The sequence below is a fragment of the Lithobates pipiens genome, unplaced genomic scaffold (genome assembly GCF_037356315.1).
Source record: "Lithobates pipiens isolate NorthernLeopardFrog02 unplaced genomic scaffold, aLitPip1_a1.2 Scaffold_18, whole genome shotgun sequence".
Lineage (NCBI taxonomy): Eukaryota > Metazoa > Chordata > Amphibia > Anura > Ranidae > Lithobates > Lithobates pipiens.
Window position 1 is genome coordinate 433308619 of NW_027507758.1, and position 22037 is coordinate 433330655.

At 44.3% G+C, this 22037-nt stretch overlaps 1 protein-coding gene across 1 annotated transcript in view; it reads left to right on the forward strand.

Annotated features, from left to right (window-relative positions):
- The window catches only part of LOC143990199 (uncharacterized), a 67137-nt gene that overhangs the window by 23541 nt on the left and 21559 nt on the right, over positions 1-22037 (forward strand). Inside the window, exon 2 of the mRNA XM_077490315.1 lies at positions 20370-20919. Coding sequence (XP_077346441.1) covers positions 20370-20919 — 550 coding nt within the window. The remainder of the gene's footprint in view (positions 1-20369; positions 20920-22037) is intronic.

A 22037-nucleotide genomic window follows, 5' to 3' on the forward strand; every position in this document is an offset into this window, starting at 1 on the left:
AGCTGCTGGCAGATGGAGAAGTATCAGACTACAGGACAGCACGCCATAATTCACATTTACGGAAAAAAACATGGATAGTCACAGCATGGAGACTCAGGCCACCCACTGGGGATGCTTGTTTGCTGGGGAGAGACTTCTTAAAACAGGGGCTGTCCCTGGACCCTGGCAAATGGAGACAAATGACAACCTTAAAGTGTTACTAAACCCAGGACCTTGCATTCACTATATCTGGTCCACCACAGTATACAGAACATGTTTAGAACAGTTGAATAGCCTTACTCAGGGAACTCTTGGCCTGACCTAAAACACGCCCTAGTCCCCACCTCTATAGGGGTCAAGAAGTCTACAACTGACTCTCCTGGATGCAGGTCTACTCCTCTCCAGCCTCAAGCCTTGTCCAGGACCTCCAAGTGTTGGTTATATCTGTACTGGCGTGGGGTATTTGGCTCAAGTTCCCCAACTGCACTAGGGCTCCTCCCAACCTGCTTATATGTGGACACTGACTCACCCATGACATCACTGCAGGTGGGTTCTAAGGAAAAGGGGCCTAGCACCTGATAACACTGTCTGCTGTAACAGGACACCATTTTGTAACCAGACACCACCTAGTGGCAGATTAGCTAGCTGCACCTGCCTACATGCCTGCCACTAAACTTTATACTGTAAGAGTTTATAAAGAGGATAAGAGCTTACTAAATACTATCTTCTATATTTTATGTGGCAAGTATTGTTAAATGTGTAGTATAAGGCAATTTTTAATAAATGACTTCTACCATTATGTTTACACTTGATAAAAGCGGGCATTTTCTCAGACACAGAGATACAGAGACTATTGATATCATTTAATAATGAGGGTTCTTTAAATTGTGGCCTGTGGCATGTAAACCACCAGGGTTCTCTATGTCTGTGATGCCTGACACAATGCTCAGATGTTACATTAAGGTAGACCTTTTAATATTTTCTTAGTCCAAAACAAATAAAAAACATCTGCTTTTACTAATGTTTGCTAAACAACCTATAAAACCCTTATTTGATGTAACTAACCTTATTTGTTAACCTTTTTTTTTTATTTTATTTCTATATATATTTTTATACCATTAATTGGAAGTTTACTGAACATCAGACAGTGAGTACCACTGTGAACCCTCAGGCACAGAGTTAATTACAAAGGGGAAAACGACAGATACATCCACTTAATTACTTTAGGGAACCGTGTGCAATCTGATAACACCAAGAAGAACAGGAAGAACGCAAGTAAAACAGCATCACATATCTTTTCTTCAGCTGGATATGAATAGATTATTTAACTCAAAGCAAATACATATCCCTAAGAGACAAGAGTAGGAGTTCATCCGAATGTAACAGTTTACTAGGCAACCAAAGTATTCAACTTTTTTGGGAGAAATTTGATACCAAGAAAATAAAATATACTTACAAGTCATCAATGGGCACTATTAACATCCCTTTTTTTTATAAAAGGATATAATGTTGTAAAGAAATAACCTGTGAATTTTGCAAAATTGTAATAGTCGTCATGCACTTTGCCAAGCACAAAAGGTAAACTATCATCATAAACTGTTTATACCCAAAGCGCTAAAAAAAACAAAATAAAAAAACTCACAATACAGTGCAATACAGTGCAAAATGAAAAAGTCAACTTGAATCAGCACAACTTGAAGTTTACTAAAAGTTGTTTACTATAGCCGATGCTCCATAATGTGAGCCTGCAAATGCTTCAGGGGGCTCATGGGCCTCCCTGTCACATTAGGTCGGGGGTTGGCAAATGATCGATCGTGATCTAGCAGACAATTGCGGCTAGGTAACTGGTAGATCATGCCCTCAATTGGTCGACCCACCGTCCGCAGAGTATCTAACACAGCGCAGTCAGTGCTCAGTGCTATATAAGCAGTGGGACCATATCTGTATTGCGGTTGAGCCAGCGCCGGGTGCGGAGGAAGAAGAGAGCAGCCACATAAGCCAATACCTCCTCTGTAGTGCCAGCTGCCCAGTGATATTAACTGCACCCTCTTATCCCTGCTAGTAGGATCCGGGGCGGTGCCAGCAGCAGCTGCAAGACAAGAAGAAAAGCTCTGTATTGCACTGAAAGTGGACTCTTCTCTCCTGTAATAAGTTCTTCAGGTCAGTGTGCCTTACACAAGCAATACTGAACTGTGCATAGTAGTAATAAAGCCCCATAGTTGAGCCATGTTTTAACCACACCCCCTTTTAACTATAGTGGGCAGGGGTGTACACATGTTGTGGCCACAGTAGGATTTATATGCATTGACATGCTTGGCAGGTGTAGCGCCTGTTAAGCATGTCCCATTCAAGTGAATGAGGCTGCTCTGCAAGCACCCTGCAACCTTGTGCAGTACGGTGACCAAGATGTTAAAGCAAGCAGTGAGGAGTTGTATCGCCTCCTCACAGCCTGCTTTAACCCCTTGGACCCCATAGTTGCTAGGTGCTTGCAGAATGCCCCCATTTACTTGAATTGTGATTGGTGAATGGTACCTCCCACCGAAAGTAACAGGTGGTTTAATTTCTGCTGCGGCATATGTATACCCTTGGCTACTGCCTCTGCAGCTAACGGAGGTAGATATTGAGGGCAGTAAGACTCCAGCTCAAACGTAGGGTTTAACCATCCCCCAACCTCACGTGAACTAGTCTTAATGCCGCATACACACGGTCGGAATTAAGGTCGGAAAAAGGTCTGATGGTTTTCCGCTCAAGCTGTCTTGCATACACACAGTCACACCAAATTCCGATCGTCAAGAACGCGGTGACGTACAACACGTATGACGGGACTAGAAAAAGGAAGTTCAATACCCAGTAGCCAATAGCTTCCATCTGGTAGTTGCATCTGAGCATGCATGAGTTTTTGCACGTCGGAATTGCATACACACGATCGGAAATTCTGATGGAGCATACACACGGTTGCATTTTCCAATGAAAAACTCTCATCGGTCTTTTGCTGGCCAAAATTCTGACCGTATGTACGTGGCATAGGGGTGCCGCTGCTCAATGCACCTCAGAGCTCATTAACAAATGTGGCAAATAGAGGTAAAAATCAAGCATCAGGAGGTAATATTGGTCAGAATGCTTGACACTACCAGTGATCTTTTATTTCTCCCATGTTGTTTAGGTAGATCTCCACCTCCTTAGGTTTCTTACCTCTGTAAACTCTATGTACAGGTATTCAAACGGATTAGAGAGGTATCTCAAAATGTGAATCCTCTCAATATGTAAATAAAGATCTAAAATAACTCTTTAGCCACTTGGAGTATCTTGGTACGTGGTGGAAACACCAGGTGGTAGTGGGAGGCCCCAGGTGAAGTTTTGCATTGGGGCCAACAAGCTTCAATCTATGCCTTTGCATCACTCCTATTAATCACTTCAATACTGGGCACTTTTACCCCCTTCCAGCCAATTTTCAGCTTTCAGTACTGTCGCACTTGGAATGACAGTTTTGCACTGATGTGCGCTAATGAGGCTGCACTGATGGGCACTGAAGAGGCTGCACTGATGGGCACTGAAGAGGATGCACTGATGGGCACTGAAGAGGCTACACTGATAAGGTGGCACTGATGGACACTGATAAGCTGCACTGGTAGGCATTGATAAGCTGCACTGATGGGCACTTGTAAGCTGCACTGATCTGCACTGATGGGGCTGCACTGATAATCAGGGCACTGATGAGCAGTGCCCTGGTTATCAGTGTAAACAATACACTGACAGCTCTACTTTCCTCCCACAGACACAGCACGGGAGGAAAGGACTTAATCAACAAGTCTGTTTATGTGATTGAATCTTTATCGCGATCTGTGATCCGCTGTGTCTGAAGGACACAGCAGTCACAGAGCCTGCTTGATGCAGTTCCCTCCCAAAACTGGAAGCCCGTGCTGTAACAATTTTTTGGCTATAGCACTGGTGGAAAGAAGGTAAAGTAAATCTTTCAAGAACCTGGCCAATTCAAACGTAACATTTGACAAAAAAAATGCCTACAAGCTTAAGCTCCTAAACCTAAACTCTTTGTCAATACAGTTAGGAGTACAAAACAAGGCACTACTCCTGTAACATTTGTAGTTAAACCAATGTGCCACAAAATCTCATAAAGCAATAATGTGCATCAAACTTATAAAAAGCGCATAAATGAAAATGGGGAAACAACCCAAAGACTGTGCAGTAGAGTGAGTGGTAATTTCTTCTATTGCATCCAACCACAGTGCTTCCACTATGTATGTGTAAAATGCTCACTCACCAACAGTAAATGGCCCAAAGGCCTAATGAGCCTTGCAGACGACCCACCCCCGTGGGTCGGTCGGTCGGGTCTGCACACAACCACCACATCAGTCAGTCGATGAGCCTCGCACTAACCCACAGGCAGTGCTTCCCTCCGAGCGGCAGTTTTGTCCCCTGCATCTCCTCCGGTGAACTCCCTCCTCCTCTCTCCTCTTCGTGGTCCAATAGGATCGCTTGTTATTTTGGTCAAACGGGCCTCGGGACCTGCTTCGCGATTGGCAGGGAGGAGATTCAGTGTGACAATTGCGAATATTCATTTGCTATTATCACACAACTGGGTGAGCTCAGAGCCCACCCTTTTTTGAAGCCTATTAGAGCCTCTGGCTCTAGTCACAGGCTTCCAAAAAAATACCCCCCCATTGGAATCCATGCATCCGGTGACCCGAATGTAGATTAGGGGGCTGTACGCATGGATAGAGCGGTGGCGCCCCTGCGCCCCTAATGGATGGGCTGCCCCTGATGGGATGGATATGATGGACTCAGTACCTAATTTGTCCAATGCTAATACACTCTCAATTTTACACAACACAATACATTTTTTTAGTTTTTATTAAAATGGACCCAATTTTTAAACAGATGTATTGCACTTATATTTTCAGGGCGCCACAGAGGCACCTCAACAAACCACTCTCACTTAGTACCCAGGCATGAGCTGCTCGTAACCACCAAACCGGGGTACGCTCTAAATCCTAGAAGTGGTGTGGGGACAATAGCAAAAATGACGTCAGTGACATGCCTCAGTGCCTCAGTGCGTCTTCAGGTAGAATAGTGGCTACAAGATGATACACGAGTGAACTATGGTATATGGTTTTGTTTTCATAGCACAGGAAGCGATGGCTAAAATCTCACTATCTGCGATTGCACTTTTCCTGCATGGCTCATTAGAAGTGTCACTATTATGAGAGGTTCAAAGCTGCTTGTTAAACAAAAAACATTAGATAAAAATGACTGAACATTGTCAATTCTATTAGTGCAAGAGGGTCATAGATTATCATCTAAGGTGGCATTTACTTTACAAATGTGGCTTAAGTTTCAATATAGAAATGTATTGTGCTATGATCCAGCGGCAGAGAGATAATAAGTACATTTTGGTTATAATATATGCTGCATTAAACAAGAAAAGCCTCTGTAGCATTCTGCTGACACTACTATAAATGTGAATCAGTGTGCTGACCGAAACATGTCCCCAACTTGGGGTAAATTTATAAGATCTGTACCTTCAGCCATCTGGTAGTAATTTCAGAGCCGTTATTAAAGTGTTTCTTTTTATAGAGGAATGTTTCCTGATGGATCATGGAAAGATTAATTAAGATCTTGATGACTTAATAAAATGTAGGCTGATATAAGAAGTCATATAAGGTAATCCCCACTAAAGAGATATGCAGCAAAGAGCACACAAAGTATGTGCAGACATATGTGATAACGTAGCTTCCTTCCAGAACACAAAGAAATTGATTGCCTGTATAAAGTGATACATTAGCATTTGAGTCTGGTATGGATTTAAGGGAGAACCATATGCAACCATATGAATATATAGTACTCCTACTTATTCACAAAAAATGTTGAAAAGCAAATAAACACACACACACACTTTCTGACAAGTCTTTTAATTTAAAAAAATGTCCCAAAGTGTAGCTGCATTGTCATTCACGTTGTCCATCAATACAGATCCATATCAATCATGATAAACGACTCTCGCAAACCCGCCGAAAGACAAAAAACCTGGGGGTCGCCCCAAAAATTCATACCAGGATTATTGGAATCTGAAAGCCCTCAGTAACAATACAGGGGCTCTAAATACTGCCAGAACCCCTGTTAATACATAGTACAAGTACACATTCACAAAAAAAAATATGAAAAGTCCTTTATTTTTTATATATAATTATAAATATATATATAATTAAAAAAAAAAGTCCCACAAGGTAACTCCACTGTCAATTACATCATCCATCAATGCAGATCCACGTCGATCATGATGAATGACTTCTGCCAACCAGGCAAAATAAAAAAAAACCTCTGACTGTCAACATATCTTCCCTCAGTTCAGAGAGATCACATGGAGATGTTATTTAGACCAAGTGTAGCAATTGAATCAGATTTATTGGCATTCGAGATATTGGCATTTTTGTTTGACAGGTCAGTGAGTCTCGTTCATTGTGATAAATGTGGATCTGCATTGCTAAACAATGTGCGCTATGGGTTTTTCTTTTAATACCTCTTACTCATTCACATGAAGGGGCAGTACCTGGGGGCTTACTTATTGTTAAAGGGGGGTTCAATATTCCAATTAACATCTATACTAGACCCTCATCTAGTATATGGGTCAGGCAGTGGCGGCTGGTGAAGTTTTAGGATGGGGGGGGACCAGACTCCGCCCTTCCTTTTTGACCCCTCCCACGTGGTGAACATGGGCGTGGTTTCAGTGAAATCGTGGGCGTGGCTCTAATGTGGTGTGGTTAGTGTCTAAGATGAATGAGGGACAGAGGGAGAGAGGAATGTAGGGACAGCAGGCCCAGGTCCTATACAACAATAGAAATATGTGTATTCTAAAAAGTTTAACAATCAGCAGATAAAGATATTTCAAACACCTGGTGTTAGCACTTCAATCATCCCGTCACCATGGTTGTTATTGTGTCAGGATGATTGAAGTGCATTATTTCTATAATAACATTGTAATATAAAATTAAATCATTCAACTCACCATAATGCAGAATCAGTGGGAGCCCTGAGCATATCACTAGCCACGTCACCTGCCACCAGATGCCATCAGGTGTCCCCAGAGGAGTCTGTCCTTATATCAGGTGCCCGCAGCGGAGTCCCTCCTTACATGCAGCCTGTGTCCCACCAAATTGCAGCATCCCGTGTCACCGTCAATTGCAGCAGCATGTGTCACCATCAATTGCAATAGCATGTGTCACCACCAAATTGCAGCAGCATGTGTCACCACCAAATTGCAGCAGCATGTGTCGCATCAAATTTCAGCAGCATGTTTCACCATCACATTGCAGCAGCATGTGTCACCATCAATTGCAGCAGCATGTGTCCCACCAAGTTGCAGCAGCATGTGTCACCACCAAATTGCAGCAGCATGTGTCCCACCAAATTGCAGCAGCATGTGTCCCACCAAGTTGCAGCAGCATGTGTCACCACCAAATTGCAGCAGCATGTGTCCCACCAAGTTGCAGCAGCATGTGTCCCACCAAATTGCAGCAGCATGTGTCACCATCAATTGCAGCAGCATGCGTCCCACCAAGTTGCAGCAGCATGTGTCCCACCAAGGTGCAGCAGCATGCGTCCCACCAAATTGCGGCAGCATGTGTCACCGCCAAATTGTAGCAGCATGCGTCAGCAACACACATAGGGTCAATGATCCCTTCAGGGTCTGTACTCACAAGATGTCCAGGGACAGCTGGTAGCCTCCTTCCAACTTCCAAGTGACACTCTATACCAGTGACACACGACCAGATCCATAGACTTTCTCCCTTAGTCAGATTGCACAGGAACCCTGAGTTGTAGCTTGCTGGCTTCAGGACCTCAGATTTGCAATCTGAGGCCATGTGGCTTTCCACGCTGGGGAGAGGCAGCCACCTCAGAGGTGGGCTGAACTGGAACCCCGAGCCCATGAACTCCTCGGACTTACAGTTGTGCTCATAAGTTTATATACCCTGTCAAAATTTATGATTTCTTTTTTCAGAGAATATGAATAACAGAAAAACTTGGATTTCACTCATGGTTAGTGTTTGGCTGAAGCCATTTGTTATCAATAAACTGTGTTTACTCTTTTTAAATCATAGTGGCAACAAATACTACCCAAATTACCCTGATCAAAAGTTTACATACCCCAGTTCTTAATACCGTGTATTACCCCCTTTAACATCAATGGCAGCCTGAAGTCTTTTGTGGTATTTGTGGATGAGGCTCTTCATCTTCTCAGATGGTAAAGCTGCCCATTCCTCTTGGCAAATGCCTCCAGTTCCTGTAAATTCTTGGGCTGTCTTGCATGAACTGCACGTTTGAGCTCTCCCCAGAGTGGCTCAATGATATTGAGGTCAGGAGACTGAGGTGACAACTCCAGAATCTTCACTTTATTCTGCAGTAGCCAATGACAGGTCGACTTGGCCTTGTGTTTTGGATCATTGTCATGTTGTAATGTCATTAGACTCAAGTCTTCAAGACACTAGCCAGTATCTCCTTTAGCTCACAAACCCAGTATGCTGCCTTCTTTGGAATTTTGACCAAATCTCCTGTGCCTTTGTAGCTCACACATCCCCAAAACATCAGCGATCCATCTCCATACCTTTCATCATAGACCTTGTTGACTCCTCCCCAAATGTAGTCTTCATGGTTGTTGCCAAAAAGCTTAATTTTGGACTCATCATTCCAAATGACTTTGTGCCAGAAGGTTTGAGGCTTGTCTTTGTGCTGTTTGGCATATTGTAAGTGGGATATTTTGTGGCATAGTAATGGCTTCCTTTTGGTGACTTGACCATGCAGCCAGGGGAGGGCTGGGCCAGGGGGCAGGGATGCAATTGCCCCCTGGGCTGCTCTGATATGCGGTGGCAAAGGCTGCTGTGTCGTCAGCTCAAAACCGCAACATGCACAGTTCTTGAGCTGGCCGAGTCCAGTACTGTGAGCCAGGGATGTCTTCATGTCAGGGCTGACAGTCTGTGTTACATAGCACAGCCCCGCCCAGCCCCTCCCTACTCCACACCATTGGCTGGCAGAGGCTGGACCTGCTCTCTGCTCAATCTGAGCAGTTGGCTGGAATCCAGTGAGGCTCCTGGGAGGCTGGGACCATCCAAGTAAGTGAGCTCCTCCTCTCTCCTCCTCTCTACAGCCAAAGAGTTTTTTACTAGCAGCCTGTGCCAGTACCTTGCCCTCCTAGGGCTAGGTGGTATGATGAGGGCTCTCACTGATATGCTGCAGTTTGGCTGCAGTGCTGGTGTACTGGCAGTCATCCTGCATGTTGCCCCTGGGACATAGAGGATGCACATTTTTACTGCATGTTCTGAAAGTGCACAAAACGTCCTGCATGCTGCATGTTCGGTGCACTTTCAGAACATGCAGCAACAATGAGTAACCTAAAAGAAGTCTGAGGGGGTGTGACATCCGCCAGTACACCCGCACTGCAGCCAAACCGCAGCACACCAGTGTGAGCCTAAATGCTTGTATTCACTTGCAGCAGCCACTGCCACTCCTCTGAAAAGTGATCCATGCTCAGGTCACTTTTCAGAGGCATTTGACAGGCAGTGAATAGTTGATATCACATTTCATCCCTGCCTGCTTTAACCTCCCTAAATGCCAATCCCTGCAGGTAATGACACAGTTCACTTTGAACTCCACCTTATTTCCATTACTCTCTGTAGGTATTAGATGTGGTCTCACCTTTTTGTTTGCACATCTAATACCAAAGGGTACTTTCACACTGGGGCGATGTGGGCGGTAGTGGTACAGCACTGCTCGTTTTAGTGGCGCTTTATCATTGTTTTAGTGGCGCTAGCAGTGCACTTTTAACCCCCACTAGTGGACAAAGAAAGTGTTAAAAACGGCCGTGTTGCATTCATTTCAATGGGCTGGGCACCTCTCCCAAACCGCCCCAATAATGCTGCTTGCTGGACTTTTCAGAATGTCCTTCAAGCGCACCGCCCCAGTGGGAAACCTGGGGTGGCATAAGAAGCGCTTTACAGGTGCTATTTTTTAGCACTAAAATGCCTGTACAGCGCCTTCAGTGTTAAAGGACCCTAAAGAGAGTTCTGGAAATAAGGTGGAGTTCAAAGTGAATTTCTACACCTAAGTGGAGCCCCCCTTTCAGAAGATTTGAGGATATTATTAAACCCAGAGACTGGTGGACTTAGGCCACAATAGACAGATTGAAATTCTGCCGGTTCAGCAGACATTTCAATCTATCTCTGTGCAGACTGGTTGTACAGAATTTGACTCGATCAACTGACAGTACAACCAGCGTGTCTTTATGTTTTTTAGAGATCAGTGCTGGCTGCTATAGCTGCCAGCAGTGATCACTGTATTCTGATGGCTTGGAAACTTTCACCTCAGAGCACACACCGACACACGGCTCTTACGGAAGCTTGGTAATTCAAGTTCTGGGCTTCCCTAACATTACAGCCCTGTGGGGCTGTGACCAAGTCTGGGCAAGAGCTGGGATAGGACATTACTTACCTCATATCCCTGCCACTCCTAAACCTGCTCCACTGCAGCACCAGGCCCACAATGCCCTTAATCTGGCCGGTGCTCCGGCATGTGCCTGCATGTGCATTTCTTACTATCCGCAATTGAGACAGGAGGAACCTGCACCCTGGTGAAACTGGTGTTCATGCCGGGGAGACAGCAGGACTTGCGTGTTTAGCCTGCTGCGCTCACTGTGACTCTCAGCTACTCTGCTTGCTTGGCTTGCCCAGTGGTGTGGTGCTCACTCACCAGAGAAGCTCCGGACTCCACAGGTAGTGCTTAGTGTGGTGGCAGTGACAGCACAGTCTTTAGTCTTCATCTTCCTGCGGTCTCATTGGTCTGTGTACTGGGTGTGGGGAAGGGGCCAGCTCTTTTACTCAGTCTCTCTGGGGGCAATCATGCAGTCTCTTTCTGAGAGACTGCTCCATTCTCTGAGAGACTGCTCCACTTCACACTGCCTGTACAGAGACTGACTGCTTCATAGTGCCAGCAGAGAAAGTGACTGCTCTCTCTGTGTAGGCAGTGTGAAGCGAGGTCTGTGCAGGCAGTGTGAAGCGGGGTCTCTCTCTGTGCAGGCAGTGTGAAGCGGTCTCTATCTGTGGAGGCAGTGTCAAGCAGTCTCTCTCTGTGCAGGCAGTGTCAAGCAGTCTCTCTCTCTTTGGGGCAATGTGGAGCAGTCTCCCTCTCTCTCTGTATGGGAAATGTGGTGTAGATGGGTGGCTAGCTGATTCAGTGGTTCAATGGGCCACTTGACTGGACTTGCCCCCCAGGCCTAAAGCTGCCAGCCCTCCCCTGCATGCAGCCCATCTTTCTTCAAGTGCCTCCTTATTGTGCATCTTCAAACAGCCATACCACATGTTTTCAGAGAGTTCTGTATTTCACCTGAGCAAAAGAAGGATTTCACCATGTCAGACAAGTGTGTTGTTGTCACATCCCTAATTGTAGAGCAAGAAAAAAGAATCCCCCTTCATTGGGATTTTGTAGGCAACAACCACACATAAATAGATTAAAGAATACATTTATTGGATATACAAAAAATCGTTTGATCTTTCAAAACATAAAATGATCATTAAAAGGCATATAAAAAAAAAACACATATTTCAAAAGAAGAAAAAAAGACAAAGAACATGACAGATTACATAATTTTCGTGACATGGAAAAATTACTCTCGGGTACAAAGTAGTCTCCAAACGATTTGAACGATTTTATGTATATCCAAAAAATGTATTCTTTAATCTATTTATGTGTGGTTGTTGCCTACAATGTCCCAACGAAAGGGGGTTCTTTCTTCTTGCTGTAGTTCACCTGAAGTTATTTGTGGGTTTTTCTTTGCATTCCAAACCATTTTTTATGGCAGTTGTGGCTGAAATTTTAGTTGATCTACCTAACCGTGGTTTAGTTTCAACAGAACCCCTCATTTTCCACTTGTTGATTAGAGTTTGAACACTGCTGATTGGCATTCTCAGTTCCTTGGATATCTTTTTATATCCCTTTCTTGTTTTATACAGTTCAACTACTTTTTCCCGCAGATCCTTTGACAATTCTTTTGCTTGTCCCATGACGCAGAATTCAGAAACATCAGTACAGCACTGGATGAAAGATGCAAGGGTCTGTCAGGAGTCCAGAAACTCATTGACCTTTTATACAGTCACACAAATTACAAGCAAACAGATCACAGGTGAGGATGGTTACCTTTAATAGCCATTCAAACCCCTTTGTGTCAAATTGTGTGCATGTTATCAAGCCAAAATCACCAGGGTGTGCAAACTTTTTATCAGGGTCATTTGGGTAGTTTTGTTACCATTGTGATTTAACCTCCCTGGCGGTATGATTATTTCAGATTTTAGGTGTTGAAAGCGGTACCATTATTTTGCATGAAAATTTGGCGTTTTATATTGTAGTACTGTAATTCTTAGGAATAACTCACTTAAATCTGTCCAAACCAGAGTCTAGCAGACATCCCGAGTATGATAAAGTTAAATCATAAATTATAATATAATAAATAACTATAAATAATTATACCAAATAATAATATAATATTCATAAAAATGATTCAATAATGTAATCAAATCAAAAACACTAAAATTTGCTCAGTTGCAGAATTGTCGCTGTCATTACTTTTCAGTATTTGATGACGGATCTCCCCACAAATCGTTATCGCTCAATTCTACGAGTGATTCTAATTATTTATCGCTGTTTTCTAGCTGGTCTAAAACCTCTTTTGATGTAAAGGGACAGTTTTGGTTGCTATGGACAATCTCCAGTTTCCAGGCAGAAAGAACAGTTTTTTATATTATAAAACTGCATGCAGAGCACTGGGCAGACCACTAGGGACAAAGGGGATGTGAAATAATTACATACAGTAATGTAATCTGTAAGATTACATTATACTGTATGTAATGTGTGTGTTTTACTTTTTGAATTTGGCGATGTGATACATCGAGCAGAGGACGAGCCACTCGCAGTGTGGGGGGACATCGCTGGATCCAGGGGATAAGGTAAGTAAGCTCATCCTGGATCAAGCGATGTGATCCCGAGTCTGGCTCAGGGTTACCCTAAGTTTGCCCTTGCACTTTTCTCTTCTACCACTAGGTGGCCGGGTACCTGGTGGTACTAGATACGAGAGGGGCGATGCAAGGTCAGATTATGTGTATATGGGGCATTTCAGTCAATGGGCAGGGGTTTTCTTGAATCTTTTGGTCTGCTGGGAGAACCTGTGTTGTGCGCCACCTGGACGGCCGTCTGGGTGGACGTGTGTTGTATTGCCTGGGCTGCTAGGCCAGAGATTGGGTCTATCCTGGGCACATCTGGCTGCTAGACTGTCTGAGGGCCTAACCAGAAGCAAGAGAGCAGCGCAGGATTGGGATTGCGGCTTGCAGTCCAACCAGAAGTGACTGTTCTGCCAGCCAGAGAACCTGTCGTGGTCAGCCGTAGAGGGTAAGCTATCGCCACTAAAGAACCAATCACCTTATTACCAGGGACCACAGTGAGTAACTGAAGCAAGTACCAGAGCAGCATTTTTACCAACCAGGGATGGTGAAGAATCCAGAAACTTCAGTGGGTATCAAGCCAACGGAGGTGATGCTTGCAAAGCAGCCTTGTGTGTCAAGCCAGGGACTGAGCAGGCCACTGGGGTGAAGCTTGAGAGGTATCTTGAGTGCCAAGCTAGGGACCCAGGAGAGAGGCGGAGGTGACACTTGAGGAAGATACCACCATGAAGATTGGAGGAGCTCAGGGGATTCAGTGGCAGTGAATCAGCGGGTCTAGTGAGAGACTGGGAGCTCAGTGGGCTGAAGAAATACAAGGAGTAATTGTAGTGGAAGTGAAAGAACTGTTGCGCTTTGTGTTAGGAACTGTTAAAGACTTTTAGGAGACAGCATTCCTTCACATGCAGATGTGGCATCTTTCTGGATGCCTTTCCCTGCATGGCTATCCACCTGTTGAAGTCTTGAAATCTGCCAATTGAACTTGCAACTAACTAAGGGTGGCCTGGCCCTAACCCTCTCTCACCAAAAAGTTTAAGAGAAATAAACTTTCTTTTGGATTCAAGAAGTGTCTGCCGCCCAATAAATTTAATTACCTTGCACCCTCCATGCCTTACAAACCACCATATACAGAAGAATGTCCACTATCTCTGGCCCTGGCAGGGGCAGATCCAGAGTCCAGTCTCGGGAGGGGCACTGCTATAAAATATGTTTTTTTTGGGGGCAATTTATATGGGAAATGGCTGGTATAGGCGCTTCAATCATCACGGCACCATGGTTGTTATGGTATCAGAATGATTGAAGCGCATTATTTCTATTAATACATTGTAATATAAAATTAAATGGTTCAACTCACCATAATGCAGAATCAGTGGGAGCCCTGAGGGTGTCATTTGCCATGTCGCCTGCCACCAAATGCGGATTGTCACTTGCCACGTCACTTGTCACCAAATGCGGATTGTTACTTGCCACGTCACCTGCCACACTTTGCGAATTGTCACTTGCCACGTTGCCTGCCACACATTGCGGATTGCCACTTGCCACGTCACCTGCCACACATTGCGGATTGTCACTTGCCACATTGCCTGCCACACATTGCGGATTGCCACTTGCCATGTAGCCTGCCACACATTGTGGATTGCCACGTGCCACGTCACCTGCCACACATTGCGGATTGCCACTTGCCATGTAGCCTGCCACACATTGTGGATTGCCAGTTGCCACGTAGTCTGCCACACATTGCGGATTGCCACTTGCCACATAGTCTGCCACACATTGCGGATTGCCACTTGCCACGTAGCCTGCCACACATTGCGGATTGTCACCTACTGTGTCACTTTTCTGCTAAGGTGTTCTTTTGTTGAGTCCAGAGTGAAGATAGGCAGCAGAGAGATGATGTAATCTCTCTGCTGCACACAGCTTCCCGCACAGTGAGGGCGGAACTGGAGGGATGCAGGGCAGTGAGAGATGATGTCATCTCCCTGCTCCCCTGCCTGCTGGCTTCCTGATTGGCCAGCAGCCCTCCTAAGCCACCCAGCTGCCCCCTCTCACCCGTCTACTCAGCGCAATCACCCATGGAACCGGCCGCGCTGGCACCCGTGGAACCAGCCACGGAACCGGCCGCGCTGGCACCCGCAGAACCGGCCGCGCTGGTACCCGCGGAACCGGCTGCGCTGTCATCAGCTGGCGGTATTCTCGGAGGGGGCAATTATTCCGTTGCCCCCCCCTGGATCCGCCCCTGGGTCCTGGAGCTTCTCATTAGACCGAAGGAGGCCTGGGACCTTGCTAACATATATATACTGTATATATATATATATATATATATATATATATATATATATATATATATATGTACACATATATATATATATATATATATATATATGTATATGTATATATATATATATATATATATATATACTGTATATATATATATATATATATATATATATATATATATATACACACACACACACACACACGTGTATGTTTGAGCTTTGGAATGCACACCATAATGCAATAGGCTGCTCACACTTATGGTCTTAGGCATTTTTCTAAGATGAAACATTTGACAAAAGAAAACAGTCTAGCCTAAGACACATTTGATATAACACAGGCCAGATAAGAATGGATGCAGAGATGTCATAAAACCTCTGCTATGAGGATCTGAAGAACACTAATAATGAGGCATGTGGTAAGTGACCTCCTGTAAATTGTCTAATCAGCAATACATATCTGTGAGTCTAATTTTTGAACTAAAGCTGAACTTCCATACATCTCAAGCTCTCATTTCGAGTTCATGACTCATAACTCTTGCTGTAATTGGGGTTAGCGTCATAACAAGTGGTTCCAGGAATGTGTAGGAAGATAACAATCAGGTGGTCACCAAACAAGCCAATATGAAAAGGTCCAGAAGACTGATGAAACCCATTAAACTACCCAAGAGAGACATATATAACATCTAAACCATATTTGGTTTCAATAGAATTGTAATTAATATTATGGTGGTTGTAGGATTGTGAAACCTTGTCACATACATAGATACAGTGCCATGAAAAAGTATTCACACCCCCTGAAATTTTCCACATTTTGTCTTGTTACAGCCAAAAACGTAAATGTATTTTATTGGGATTTTATTTTATAGACCAAGATAAAGTGGCACATAATTGTGAAGTAGAAGAAAAATTATACATTTTTTATTTATTTTTTGTTTTTTTTTAACCTCTTCTTCAGGGGTGATAGGTTTAATGTCGAAGGAATATACGTCTATGGTTAAAATAGGGGGAGAGAAGGACAACATTTGTAAACATATATACAGTGCAATACACAGTTATTGTATCTTCAGCAAGCATAGTCTTGTTGATCATATGCATGATAATCATATTATACAGAGACATATGTAAAAATACTGACCATATATGTTATATCCCAGCTCTCCAAAACATCCCCAGCATCCAATAGTATGTCAGTCAGCTGCAGCTCCAGAGAGGCCAGAGAACAGCGAAGACAGAGAGAAGCAAAAAGATGAGAGAGAGGGAACAAGAGGCAGGGAGGAGCCCCCAAGAAAATAGGTACTATGTCCCTCAGGTGGACAATAGTTCTCACCAACCACAACTCCACAGAGGGCACCCCCAATGATGCACGTCCCCACTCCGTAAAGGGGTAAAACAGGACCAAATCAAAAGAAATGGTTAAACCAGCCTCTCCTAGACACTAGCAAAAAATACAAAAATGCCATATAAGAAAACCTGCATTATTTTCATTAATTAGCAAACTTTGAGATACATGTAAAAATACACATAGCCAAAAATAAAAGTCATATAGGTGAAGTCAAACATAACGAAAATCTCGGCTTGCAGTGGTGTAATCACAGTTATAAAAAGGAGACTACCATGCTTGTTTGATCAATCTGAGATAGAATGAAGGTTACAATATAACCTCCTTCTGATATATCAGGCTTCATAAATCTAAGGAGATCAAGTACAGGGAAGCAATATTAGTTCCCTGATTAAAAAGGTGGGGTATACATGGGCAGGGCAAAGGGGGTGGAGACAGGAGTGGAGCCAAGGAGGGTGAGGCAAAATGAGGTTTCGCCTAGGATGTCAAACATCCTTGCACCAGCCCAGCAATTTTCAAGTCTTGCCACAGATTCTCAATTGGATTTAGGTCTGGACTTTGACTGGGCCATTCCAACACATGAATATGCTTTGATCTAAACCATTCCATTGTATCTCTGACTGAATGTATAGGGTCGTTGTCCTGCTGAAAGGTGAACCTCTGACCCAGTCTCAAGTCTTTTTCAGATTCTAATGCCCTGTACACATGGTCGGAAATTCAGACGGAAAAGGTCAGATCGGATTATATTGTCGGAAAATCCAATCATGTGTGGGCTCTATCAGACTTTTTCCGTCGGAAATTCCGACGGAAAAAATTTGAGAGCAGGACCTCAAATTTTCCGACAACAAAATCCGATCTGACTTTTTCCGATCGTTTGTAGAGAATTCTGATCGAACAAAGTGCCACGCATGCTCAGATCAAGTTACGAGACCAAAGCTATTGGCTACTAGCTGCAACGTAGTCCCGTCGCAAGGAACGAACGTCTTCACGTTCCGAACAATTGGATTTTCCGCCAACTTTGTCCGACCGTGTGCATGGACCACCAGTTTCGGGCAAAATGCGTCGGAAAAAATCAGACGGATTTTGTTGTCAGAAAGTCCGACCGTGTGTACGGGGGCTAACAGGTTTTCTTCTAAGATTGCCCTGTATTTGGTTCCATCCATCTTGCCGTCAACTCTGACCAGCTTCCCTGTCCCTGCTGAAGAAAAGCATCCCCACAGCATGATGCTGCCACCACCATGTTTCACGGTGGGGAGGGTGGTGTTCAGGGTGATGTGCAGTGTTAGATTTCCGTCACATGGTTGCATTTTTCTTTTAGGCCAAAAGGTTCATTTTGGTCTCATCTGAGCAGAACACCTTCTTCTTACACCTTATTCTTCTTGTGTTTGCTGTGTCCCCCACATGACTTCTCGCAGACTTTTTATGTCTTTTTTAACAATGGCTTTCTTCTTGCCACTCTTCCATGATGGCCAGATTTGTGGAGTGCACGACTAATGGTTGTCCTGTGGACAGATTCTCCCACCTGAGCTGTGGATCTCTGCAGCTCCTCCAGAGTTACCAAGGATCTCTTGGCTGCTTCTCTGATTAATGCTTTCCTTGCCCGGCCTGTCATTTTCAGTGGACGGCCATGTCTTGGTAGGTTTGCAGTTGTGCCATACTCTTTCCATTTTTGGATGATGGATTGAACAGTGCTCCGTGAGATGTTCAAAGCTTGGGATAATTTTTTTTATAACCTAATCCTTCTTTAAACTTCTCCTCCATGGTGCAGATTTAGGAGATATTAATTTTACCTACAGGCATGGGTGTCCGCAGGTAGGGGAAAGGGGTGTCAAATTCCCCCCCCCCCATCTGGAATCAGGGATTGGATCCTAAATTTAGCACAGTTGCGTCGCTATCGGGGTGTGGGCAGCCTGCACCCGGGTGCCACCCGCCAGTGGGGTGACACTATCGAGGTGCTGTCAAGCCCCCCTAATCAGTGTAGTGTGACTTTGGGCTCTTTTCCCTGCTCAGTCCAGTAGAGAACTTGGTAGCGCTGTGACAGGAGAAAGGCAAGCAGCAGGTTATCAGAGGTTTCCCTCCCTCGCCCCCCCCCCCCCTTTCTCCTGTCAGGGAGAAGAGACGGCGACTCTCAACAGGTTCCCCACCCAGCTTCCTGCCCGCTCTGTTCCCTCCTTATTGCCCATAACTGAGGGCCAATCAAAGGAGACTAGGAGATGAGAGCATCATGGGAAATGTAGTCTCAAAGATTGGTGGCCCCATTTTCCACAGGGAGGAGGCTACAGCTCAATCAAGAGAGAGAGATTGACAGACTGAATCCTGGAAAAAAGCTGAGGGAGAGAGTGCTACAGGACAAAGAATGAGAGAGAGCCACGTTGCCCAGCACCACCAGAGAGAGCCACGCTGCCCAGTGCCACCAGAGAGAGCCATGCTGCCCAGCGCCACCAGAGAGAGATAGCCACGCTAATCAGCGCAACCAGAGAGAGCCACGCTGCCCAGCGCCACCAGAGAGAGAAAGACTGAGCCACTATCAGGGTACAGACATGATATACTACTGACCAGAGTTGCCCCCGGGGAACCCAGAATGAGCGATTGTCCAGCCGGAGGGATCACTGCTGTAGTTTCGCAGGGTCTGGTAAGAGGGCCTGTTGGCCATTATCCATTACTTATCCTAGGGACTGTGCTAAGTCTGCAGTCTCTGACCATGATAATGTGATAATGACATTGTCGAAAAGGCGCGGTGCATGGGTGACTCTAAAATGATGCCACCCCCCTGAAAAAAGTTCTGCAGACGCCCATGCCTACAGGTAAGCCTTATTATAGTCACAAAGCGGGCTTTACTACCGCTTAAGGCTGGGTTCACATTGTTTTCGGATGTGGCTCACAACAGGATTCCGGTGCATCCTTGTTCCCCATTTCGGGGACGAATGAGGCAACAATTTTTTTCCTGATATTGGCATAAACATATTTTTTTTTTCTTCCACTTCCGTATCCCCTCTGCTTGTATGCATAATATACATTAAATCGTGTTCATAATTCAATCCCGTTTCGAGTACATATTTTTTTTAAATTACTTACCTTCGTTTTTGTCTTCCTTCCATCTTGATTGTGGTCATGTGAAGCCCACTAGGACTCTCTTCCAGGATAAGGTGCTGCTGGATACCCAGCATCCACCTCCTGATCTCACGCATGTGCATTCTACACACATTAACACAATGCAATCCTTCTGCGATGCCCACTGACTCCTGGGAATCGATGACACACATCTCCCAGAAAATCAGGCGCCACAGGATATGATGTACATCGCCGCTGCCTGGAAACTACGGATTACAAGGGACCCCATGGCAACAAGACAGATACAGTAAGGAAAAAAATAATTTTGCCCAAATGTTGTTATATAAAGATGAAATTATGGGTGGAACTCCGCTTTAAGTAGTTAAAGGGTGGATTTTAGTTAAAGAATTATTCAAAACACTACAGGTATGACATGCCTGACGAAGGGGTCCTGCGTGGCTCCAAAACTTTGCACTTTTTATTTGTGATGTGATTCTCTTCATTAAACCTTTTGGATGAAAGTTTGTTGATCCATGGTGTGCTGGTGAACATGTACGCCAAAACACTGACACTATACAGGCATCTCATTTGTAATATCATGAACAGTAAATTATGTGTTTTATAGGTTTGGTTAATTATTTTAAAAGAGAATTTATGTATAGACGTCTGTCTATGCTTGCAATTGCATCTAATTTGTTATGTTTTATTTCTGTATATCTTTGTATTTGACAGGAATCGCAGTGGATGGTCCCCATTACACATAGCTTCATGCTGTGGAAATCTTGATCTAGTGAACTACCTTCTACAAAAAGGTGCATCTATAAATATCAAGGATTTGTGGAATTACACCCCACTTCATCGTGCTGCATGGAACGGACATACACAAATAGCAGAACTGCTCTTACAGTGTGGGGCCTTGCCTGATACACAGAACTCTTCAGGAGAATCACCATTGCATTTGGCTGCAGCAAATGGACACCTACAATGTGTTCAAACCCTGCTAAAATATAAAGCTTCTCCCACCATCAGAGACAACAATAAGTGGACTGCACTGCAGTGGTGCTCTGTCAATGATCACATAGATGTGCTGGATTACCTGGTATCTCTTGGACTGTCCCTTGAAGATGAAAGTAACAAAGGCATGAACATGCTCCATCTGTCTGTGTTGGCCAAAAACATACAAATTACCAACTACATACTAAAAAGAAAACATGATGTAAATGTGAAAGATGCAAAAGGGACAACAGCTCTACATCTAGCTGCAGAAAATGGTTACTGTGAGGTAAGTGGATATGTACTATGGAAAAACACTAATCGCACACAGACTAAATAGTGGATATATGCTTTTAACAACCTGACAACGACTTTAGGCCTCATGGACACTGGGCTTTTGCTCAGCTCATCTGAACACTTTTTCCCCTGGCAGGAGAAAAACAGAGTAAAAAAAACGCACCAAAAGCTGCATTTTGTAAAAGCTTTTAGAGGTGTCAAACGTTTGGGCATTCATTCATTCCATCGGCCAGAATATTAGTTTATTCTGTCCATTGAAATGAATGATCATTCAAGTGCTAAATGAATTGAGCCTTGAGTTTAGGCGCATCAGGCCTTATTTTCTGCTGAAATGCTCGTCCCTGAACATGCAAGTGACAGGGATTATTTTCTACCTTTAAACGCCTGTAAACACATATGGGTGCTTGGAATCATACGCTAACATGGATGGGAATTTAGAGGCGGAAAAAAACCCCATCAAGCACCCTTAAAAGAAGTATTTTAGACGCTCAATGTGCTTGAAGCTTTATTGGTCTCCTAGTGATAACTTTAAAGAGAACAAGGTAATATCCTGAATATTCGATCCTACATTGTTTAATAGTGCAGCCTTACCTCATATTTTATTATTATTATTAGCGATTTATATAGCGCCAACAGTTTACGCATTGCTTTAAAATGTATAGGGGGGACAGCACAATTACAGTACAATACAGAAGGGTCCTGCTCGTAGAGCTTACATTCTAAAGGGAGGGGGTGGTGGTGCAAAAGGTAATAGATGCAGGAATGATTTGACAGGGTTGTTAGGAGGGTGTGGGATAGACTTCCCTGAATAAGTGAGTTTCCAGGGATCTCCTAAAGGTGGATAGGTTAGGGGCTGATCGGATATACTGGGGCAGGGGGTTCCATAGGATGGGAGAGGCTCTGGAAAAGTCCTGAAGAGAAGCATGGGAGGAGGTAACAAGGGAGCTAGAGAGCAGGAGGTCTTGGGAGGAGCAGAGGGGACAATTGGACAATATCTGCAGATGAGGTTGGTGATGTAGATGGGGGTGATGCTGTGGATGGCCTTGTATGTTGTGGTTAGCATTTTTAATTTTATACGGTGGAGTAGGGGAAGCCTGTGAAGGGATTGGC